The sequence below is a fragment of the Bombus impatiens genome, unplaced genomic scaffold (assembly GCF_000188095.3).
Source record: "Bombus impatiens unplaced genomic scaffold, BIMP_2.2 scf_0377, whole genome shotgun sequence".
Taxonomy (NCBI): domain Eukaryota; kingdom Metazoa; phylum Arthropoda; class Insecta; order Hymenoptera; family Apidae; genus Bombus; species Bombus impatiens.
Window position 1 is genome coordinate 730,420 of NT_176796.1, and position 10,067 is coordinate 740,486.

The 10,067-nt window shown below is 45.5% G+C and overlaps 1 protein-coding gene across 1 annotated transcript in view; it reads left to right on the top strand.

The window, feature by feature from the left end:
- The window catches only part of LOC100740708 (facilitated trehalose transporter Tret1), a 27,303-nt gene that overhangs the window by 6,498 nt on the left and 10,738 nt on the right, over positions 1-10,067 (top strand). The window contains exon 2 of the mRNA XM_024367937.2: positions 77-530. Within this exon, the coding sequence (XP_024223705.1) occupies positions 299-530 (232 nt within the window). The 5' untranslated portion in view covers positions 77-298. The remainder of the gene's footprint in view (positions 1-76; positions 531-10,067) is intronic.

Genomic DNA, 10,067 nt, shown 5'->3' on the forward strand with positions numbered 1-10,067 from the left:
GATCGCGCGACCTTGGCACGATCCGTAGCTGGCCGCAGGGTCGAAAACTCACGGTATACGGTTGTTGCAATTTCAGCCGGAGAAGGAGACTGCTGGTCGTCGTTAGCTGGAGGGAGAATCGAGAAGCGTGCGAGAGTAGGACGAACCGACGAAGCTCGTTTCGCAGGAAGGAGGAAGCACGAGGGAAGGGAGAAGAGGTGGAGCGGGGCTTATCGAACGGGGCCGTGTACGTGCGAGAGACAGGAACGGGCTGAAGCGACGCGCAAGGAGAGAGGGAGAAACAGAAAAGGAGAGAGAAATGGCCCCCACCCACGTCCAGGAGGAAATAGAGGGGCGCTATAAAGAGTATGCCTATAGCCCTGTACCAACGAGTTGCACTTCGACGGTGTACTATTCACCCACCCTTGGAAAATATCCCATAAAGTTCGGTGGTAGCTTACCCAAGTATCGTACGATCGGTGACCAGTGTCCTGCCGCAGAAATGACGGAGAAGGGCTCGACGTTGCTTCAGTACCTCGCCGCTGCAGCGGGTAAGTTCCAACCCTTTTTCTCAATGGCTAAACGCGGACGTTCGATCCGCGTGCCAGGACTCTCTCGGGGAGTCGCATCTATCGACGATGCCGTCCGTCGACCCGAGTTTAGCGACCCCGGAGCCGCTCGTCGTTGGCCACCTTTTCCGTTGGCAAGCGTTTCATTTTCGCACGACGCGCCGCTGTTCGAGGGATCGTGGAATTCTCGTTCGAAGATCGATGGATTTCGATGGAACGCGAAAGTACGAAATCGACGTGGTCGACGAGCGTGGAAATCTTTTACCGATAAGCAGCTCGATGATTATCTGTAATTATCAGGTGCGCGTATCGAAAGCTCGATGTTTTCAAAGGTTACTCGAATTTTCGAGCGAACGAAACGCGGTATTCGCGGTCTAGAGTTGGAAAGCAGCGAGGTATCGTGTCGTTCGTAGAATTTGACATACTCGTGGAAAAGTTTATTCGATAAATCGGACGCCGCGGAAAGAAATTTACCGCGCTAACGAGTCCGTCGAACGTCGATAATATCTGTACGACGTAAGATTTCCAAGATACGGATTAGATAAATTCGACGGACTCGATTCCACTAACGAACTACTACGAAAGCTCGATTCTACGTGTAATTCTCCGTTAATCGTCGACCGATTCGCCTTTGATCGTACAACGCTTCGAGAAGAAGAAACTTTGGCGCTTCGTGATGATTCTCCGTGGCAAGAAGAGAAAGAATCGCGATCTTCGAGTAGAGTAGAATCGAAGCGACTGCTACTTTATGAAATTAGTTCTTATCGCTCGTTCCTGAATGTTTCACCGTCGTAACGTTAAACGGCCGAATTGAATCGTAATTGACTTATTATCATGCTATACCGCGATACCACGGTGACACGATGACGGTATAACGAGTTCGCCCGTAACGCGCGTAAATTTTCTTTAGAAACGTTTCGCGTACAGGTGGCAAAACCGTTATCTTACGATCTTCGACTCCTCGCTCGATAATCGCGATTGCCGTAATTAACAAATAGCCCAAACGAAGTAACAGCGTAACGAGCAAACGATTTTCTTACTTAATCGCTGACGTTCGAACAAAACGATCGCGTAAAGTATAGCGCGTTATACGTACGAACGGACAAACAAAAGTGAATTTACGTGTTCGTGCGCAAAACAAGGAAGCGATGTAAACAGACGATCGGACGAGAGCGCGTTTTCGCTGGTCGCGTGCGTTTCGAAGCGATATTGGCTGGAAACGCGCGTGCACCGACTTTGTCGCAAGAATACGCGACGTCATGCTACGGATATATTCTTCCTCGTGTGCGTGTCTTTTTCAAAGATTCCTATTATCATTACCGCTATGGTAGCTATTAAGGGGTAGAGCCTAGCGGACGTTTACTTCTGGCTCTCGGTAGATCACGACGGCTCGTATAATTTTTCTCGATTAAAACGAACGAAACACGCTAAAATGAGAATTGAAAATTCTAGAGTTCTATTCCTCTAGGAGAAGCGCGTGTCGAATAATCCGGCGTACGTTATACCAGACAGCTAAGCAAATATGAATTTGCGATCGAGCAGGGACGAACAGTATCGCGATTCCACGACTCTCGACGTCGGACTTTTGCTTCCGTTGGAAACGACGCGTAGATCGTTCAAGAGTCCAAATTTACGAGAGTATCGCGAGACTATGCAACGTCGCGTTTATCGACAATCGGCGATATTTGTTTAAATGTTTGCCGCCACGATCCAAGTCGCCATCGAGCTATACGTAATTATAAAGTAAAATATCGGTTTCCCAACGCTTCGTTTTCTTCCCGACTACGATCGTGCGCGTAGGCGGACGTAGAGATTCCACGTAGAAATCGCATGGTCGATGCTTTAGCGAGGAATAGATTTCGCCGTCGAGTTACGTGGATCGGACCGTTGAAAACGACCAGATAACGTTGTCGGCGACAGAACGGTGGCATCCACGTGTTTCACGGACCATTTCTCGCGTTTCTATAACTCATTGTGAAAATACGTATTCGGATAGTTCACGCCGTCCAACGAACATCGTATCGTTTTCGTGTGTTCGAGCGGAAAACTTTCGCTCGAAATAATCTGCATTCCCGTGATTCATCCTACACGCCCTCCTTCTTTTATTGTACTTTGAATCGACGAATTCCACCAGCCTCTCGTAACGAGCGACGTAAAATCGGACAAACGCTCGACGATGGAGACTCGAACGAGAAACAACAACTATTGGCATTATTCCGATCCAACCGGTCCACATCGACGGTCCATAGTTTTTCGTTTCTCTTTCGCGTTCCTCTTCGCCCTTCTCTCGGTATATTTAGTGACTGTCTTTCTAAATATATCGAAATGCAATCTCTCAGGCGACGAAAAAGAAAAGAAAGAAACGGAAAGAATAAAAAGAACGGATCGAGGAAGGAAGACCTCGAATAGCACCGTACGAGTGTCAAGGAAGAAAATCGGTATGCCGTGACTGAAAATAACGCCGTTTATCTTTAACGCGGCTCTCGTAGGTGACAGGCGCGAAGGAAATAGCGTGACGCGATAAACGAAAGAAACGAAACTAGAGGAAAGAGAGGGAACGCGGCAAAGTCGGCGCTGGTTCAAAGTTGGGACAAAGTGGAAGAGAAACGCGAACACGCGGTATCGATTCGTGCGTCGATTCGACGAATATACAGGCGCGATTTGGCAAAATTTTCGAGCGCTCGGAACGATCGCAACAGAGAGCCGAATCTAGAGTAATCGCCAGTTAGAGTGTTTGAAAAATCACGAACAAAAATATCGGACGAAAGAGTCTAAACGCTTGGAGACGGCGCGATTTGTTTCGAGGTTTTACGTATCGGATGACCGAATTGTTACCAATGTTGTGACTAACGAGGATGTAGTTTGAGTTGATTGGAATCTTCAGCGGGCGTGATTCAATTTGGACGGACGCCGGATGCGAATCGTTTAATATTCGCGGCCGTTCGAGGACACGAACCTCTCCTCGCGACTGTTGCTCCCACGTAAACCCATTGTCCTGCACGCGACACTCTTCGCATTTCGTTCGACCGTATTCTCGATCACGTTCTCTCGCGTCGATCGCTCTACCGATATAAATCTCGTAAAAGGTTCGCCCCCTCCTATACCGTACGTATCGACTATCTCGTTCGCGTATAAGCGTCAAACGTGCCGAATATTTCAAAGATGAATTTCCACGTAAATCTTGCGGTCGTCCTCTCGAATATCGCTGGAAATTTTTCAGCTAAAACTAGATTTTTTAAACGGTGACGAAAGGCCGTTTTTCACGCCTGAATATTGACCTACGAAGGTTTGTCCGCCCACATCGTCCGATTTTAATGATCCGTGAGCGAGCTTTTATCCATTTTCACGAGGCTACGCCTTCGCTCCTTCTACATAGGTAGAGACGCCCTACAACGTCTTAGGGAAAATCGAATCGTTTGGGAACTGCCACGAAAGCGGTTTTTCGTTTGGTTTTTCCCGTTTTACGCATCGTCGTAACGTTGTTGCGTTGCAGCAAGGCCGCGGAGAATTCGAGAAATCGAGGCTCTCCTGCGGCGTGGTCGACGGTCGTGGCTCGCGTTTATCTCGAAGAAACGAGACGCGCGTCCTTCGTTTCGACCAAGTCGTTAAATTTCATTTCGTAATCCGCGCGTTAAAGTAATTTTTACCGCCTTCTGCAAAGATTTACGCGCCGATGTATGCGCTCGGAAAATTCGTGCCACGCGATGGTCGCCTCTCTGCATCGAACAAATCGATTCTTCGCGTCGAATAAAATCGTCGGATCGCGACGGCTAAGCTCTAAAAACCTTTTCCCTCGTCCCTGCCCACGTGCTTTTATCTTATCCGAACGGAGAGTTTTACATAACGGATTTCAAGATAATGCATTGATTATCGAAGATTAGTCGAGAGCGCGAAAACAAAAAATCGATCGGTCGACTAGAGTATTTGCGCTTTGTTCGACTAGTAACTACCGGTCGATCGTACAGGATCGATGCCAGATGTATGACGAGCTACCGCGACGATTCGTTAAAAATAATGATAGTGTCAGTTGGCTCGATAAAGACGTAATTATAGCCAGATAGTGGTCTGGTTAAAAAAGCGTGCTTGCTTGCGTAATCGTTCATCGGAATAAATACGATTCTGCTTATTAGTATACATAGCCTGCTAGTTCACCCTTATTAGCATTCGAAAAAATAGATCAATTATCTCTAAAGCGTTACGAATAATTATGATTTACTATTTCTCGAAGGTTGCAGCAAAACCGGCAAATCATCGCTACCGAATAGAAAATTTCACGAAAACGCGGTTTGCAACTTGCGAAGCGTCGAGCTTCGTTCGCAGGATCGATCTGTAAACTCCGGCGAGTTTGTCCAAGTTCTCCGGATCAGCTTCGATTCGCGCCGTATTTCCCAAATTTGCCGCCTTCGACTTTAACTAACATTAAGAAAATCGCGCGCGGTTCCAGTCGGAGGAATGCCGAAAAAAGCTCGCGAACGACAACGCATCGTGAAATCGTAATCGTAGAGCTCTTAATACAATTGCGATTATCTTCAAATCTCGAGACGATCGAGTACTTAATACGTCGAATCTTAATAGGTTGGATGGGCGAAGCATGTCCTGTCGCTTTCACCTGCTTCGCTCGTCTCTCTCACGCGACTCGAAGCTCGCTCCCTCGATGATGCCAATTGCCCGTTCGACGTGACGAATCTTACTCGACCAGAGGCGCGTATCGTGCCACGTGTATTCCAACAATTTCCTCTTTACCTTATAAATTCTTATCTCTCGTTATTGTTAAACATTCGAGTAGCGATATCTCCTTCGTGTCAAAGATCACGAACGTTTGCCACGAAACGGAATAGCTCCACGCTACGTACGTTTTCTCGAATCTCGTAACGAGACGTTCCGTTTGCAAAAATATGCTCATCCAAAAAATATGTTCATCCAATTGCCCCATATATCGCCTTAAGATATAATTACAGTCTTAAAACGCATCGATGCCACGCAAAGATATCGTACCGATTCGAATAATAAGTCGACCGTCTTCGAGCTCGAGCGAAGTTTCAACGAATAATACTTTTCGAACCTTTTTCTTCCCTTTCGAACGAAAAAAAAAAGAAACAAATTAATTCGACCAGGATCGCGAAAAGATACCTACGATAACTATATTTCTGGTAGTCGCGATTTTCACGTTATTACCTGGAACTGATAACGCGATAAATCTAATATAGCCGCTAAATAGTAGTTTTCGCTTGATCTTCGATCTGGAGCCTCGTCGATCGCGGCTATCCTCTACCGCGCGGTATAAATAATAAACAAGAATAAACAGAATGCCGATTTTACCCTAGAATCTTTGTTGATGGAATTAGGATTTTTCACGAGTTTCTTTTAAATTCATCGATAGCGTTATCTGGTTAATTGTGAGCGAGGATCGAGACGAACGTCGGCGAAAGGTGAAAAGTCAATATCGTAGTGGATTTAGATAATTTGCGAAAGATTCGTGCTTTATCGCGACGAAAGATACGTCAAGGGAGGCTGGTCAGACATCGTTCGATATCAAAGTTGAATTCGCGCTCGTCCGATCGAGCCTCCGCGAATAAAAATATTTACGTTTTCCCGCGCTATTTTTGTAGAAAAAAGATTCCGCAAGACCGAAGAACCAAAGGAATCGAATAATAAGACGACGATAAATCTACGATAATCTGGTTTTTCTCGTTTTAATCCAGTCGCGTGAAAACATCGAGTCTATACGGATCCACCCATCGATGACGTATTCCAACGATATCGAAACAACGTCGCGCCTAAGCAATTTCTCCTGCCGCCAGAAACTTTCGCTTATTCGTAAAATATCTTTGACGAAAGATTGGCAATTTAAATTGCTCGTATTTTCCATTTATTCGACGATATTGCTTATTCGCGAATGAGAGTTTACCGCGTTCCGTTTCCTCGTTATTAAAGGTGCCGGTTGGTTACGATCACTGCTTCGTACTTTCTTGCTTTCTACCCGCTCATTATCGCGACTGTTTTTTTAATTAAAAATACGCGACAATCAGAGACTCTCGCGCGAGAAACGACCAACTTTCTAATGCCGCTATCGAGACAATTTCCTGTTTTTCCGCGATCGTCGTTCAGAACTTTCTATAGCAACAACTATTATAATAATTATTATTGCCAACGGTAATACGATTTTGACGCCAGACGTACGATATTTATTCACGTTCAGTTCGTCCCAGTAATCTAGGAGTGGAAAATTAACGTGTACGTAGAATTACAAAGCTACGAACGCAATAACGGGAAAACGAACGAAAAACGAAAATTCGCATTGCGGTCCGTTTCCTGCGACCGTGCCACGATGAAAGTTTATCCGCGGTCTGGCGAGATGATTCGTCGATCGACACCCACCGCGAGTTATTCGCGATGGGAATTGTGCGTCGCGTTTCAAGCTAACGACGCGTTGGCGAATGTTTGAAAACGTTAGTTTCGCGGCTGTTTAATACCGTCTATATTTAGACGACTGTGTTTGCGAGTCAGAAGCTTCGAATCGGAAAAAAATCCCTCGAAGGATCTAGAATTTTATCGCGGAAAAATGAATGGAAATCCGCGTTTGCGCAATTTGTAAACACGCTTAATTGGATATGCAAAATATAGCGAAGAAACAGTGGAAACATCGCTGAATTTGCAAGTTTCACGATAGAGAGTTTGTTGTGGTAGCTCGGTGACGTTACCGCTATCGTTTCGACTATTAATCGCCGTTATTTTATCTTTTTTTACCACACAGGAGTTGACAAAGTTAGCTCGCGTATTATCTAGTTGTAGTTGATACACGTGACAATTCGATGCACAGGTATTTCCACCCCTCTTCGAAGCAAGGAAAAAAACGGTTTCTTTCGTCGTCGAATACTTCATCGAAGCATATCGTACAACTTGATAACGCAACGTTCTCAAGTTCATGAGAATTCTTATCGACTTGAAAATTTCCTATGTTCCAATACCCCTTCTGCTTCTGCTTCTGTTTTTCTTTAGCGCCGGCTACTGTTTTGCCATTCAACGGTAATCACGACTCCGCTCTTGTCTAATCGCATAAATTTACAACGACGTAGTTTCTAGACGCCCCTAGGAGCTTCGTTATCGATAAATCACGCACCAACGACCATCGTTTCTCCGCTGTCGCCGATAGCGGCCTTCTTGTCCCTGGACAAAAAAAAGCGACGATAAATGGCTCGCGACGTATCGCCGATGTCATTTCGATTCGATCGAAGAGTCGACGACGAGAAATTAAAAAAACCATGGGAAATCAAAATTCGGCCATTCCGAATCGTCAGTCGATAGAAGAACGATAAAGATTTTCGAGTGCGCGACGATTTACTATAATCTGTAGCACTGTACGAGTTTAATGTATACAGTGGTGGAAGATGATCGTGTCTATAAACGAGTATCTGAATCGATATCTATGTTTGCCAGAGCGCAGATTTACCACATAGCGACAAACGAAAGATTCAGCGCGTTAATAACAGCTTGCCACCATTCTGTACACAGATGATATCGTTTCCGTCAAGTTTATCAGTTGAAAAATCCAGATTCGAAGGAAATAGACTAACTACGATAGACGGAGAATCGCGACGATCGAAAGCAAACGAATCGGTTTCTTTCTCTTTCGTAATCGCCGACGAAAACTATTTTTTCACCTTTCAATGACGATCGAAATGTTTGACAGAGCGCATCGATTAAGTCATCGTCGTTTAAAGAAGCCGATAGAACAAGTTGTTTGGTCGCGGATGCCAATGGTAATTGGCAGGCAGGCCAATTGGCGAGACATCTGTTCAAATCAAGTAATCGATAAATTCGTTCGCGATCGATCGAAAGAATCGAATTTCTTTTCGCTTTTCTTTTACGACGAATATCGACGAAGGAAACGCGTCGCGGAGTATCTGATCCTATCGTTGATTATTTTTATTAAAACACGAGATTCGACGGACTCGTTAATACGACGATTCCTGCCGATCTGAACGCCGCTTCCGGCAGTATATCGTCTCCGCTCGCGATATTACGGTAATTAAACGTTTCGATGGTGAAGTTTCTTTGTTATTTCGTTGCACGTTTCCCGCGGCTGTAGAACGGAGGAAATTAATCGATCCATTTGCGCGATGTTTAAAACGATTTGGAACGATCAACGAGGTTGCGGCAATTCGCCGATCGATAACGCTTTCTTCCTTTTCACGTTTATCCCCTTCGAAGAATGAATCGCGTTCGAGTCGTGTCCTTTCCTTCGATCGATATCTTCGATGCTTTGACAGAAGAACGGCAAATACTTTACGCAAGAAGAACGCAAACATGGATTATCTCGTTTTTCGATTATTAGAGATCCAAGAATGCAGACCTAGTAGCGAACAAACAAGTCGACGATGTCCGATATCGATATCCCGACAAGAGATTTTTCACGCGGCGATCGGCGCAACCATTCGTCGCGAGGAACACGCCTGGTTATTTTTATTTCGCGTTGCAATGTCGCGCGCGATCCGATGATATAAGAGCGATTCCGCGGCGATTATGTAAACCTGTTGCATTGCTCTCGGCTACAACGTTTAACGTGTCGTTTCGTCGCGTACGACGGTCGCACTCGGACTCCTTCGTTCCTTACCTTCGATCGCCACTTCGAAATCGCTAGACTCTGTCTAGTTTGACGCTTTCTTCGATTTCCTAGAAAAATCTAAAATCCGTCGTTTTACCGGCGATATTCCGACGTTCCGTCGTTCTAACGTTCGATGTCCATTTCAATTACGCACAATAGCGCAACGAGAGACTTCTGCTACCTTGGAATCCTCGTAACATGATCGACCAGTCGCACTTAATCGAGATTTTACTGCGCTGGATAAAGACTTAAACTATTCATCCGCCGATTATCTTAACCAGTCTAATTCAATTAGTCAATCTGCTTTAACGTAGTCTCGTTCAATTCCATCCAATTTCTTCGATTCAAGAACACCGTGCTCCACTGAACGTCGGGTTCTCGTATCTTTATATGGGCAGGTGCGCCGAGATTCTCGAGCGTTGTCTTTGAAATTGCCGATCATGCGAAACGCAGGCGGCAAGATACAAGCTATCGCGTTACATTTTGCCTATGAAAATGCTCGCTGTCGTTCGCTAACAGGAGCGTCGAATTCTCTCGTCGAGGACTCGGAAACTTCATCTTCGAAAATACCAAGATCCCACAGCGGACGAATCAAACGTTCTAATTACGTCGATAAGCGTAGGTTTAAGCTAGGCCGTATACGTAGTAAAGTTTAGTGTTGCGTTAGACATCGGACGTTTTCGAACGTGCATAACATGACAAAACGTTCCTGATTTATGTTATCCTCGATGATATCATCTCCGCAACGAGGACAGAGAGTCAGGCGCGAAATGCAGTCGCGTTCGCGATTCCATTCTTTCTTATCGGTTCGCTCTACCAGTGATCGACCGTTGTACGATCGGAGATATTCGATTTCGCGTATCGACGATCGAACTTCTCGCGTCGAACGCCACAGGGGTAAAAGAGGGACGGCA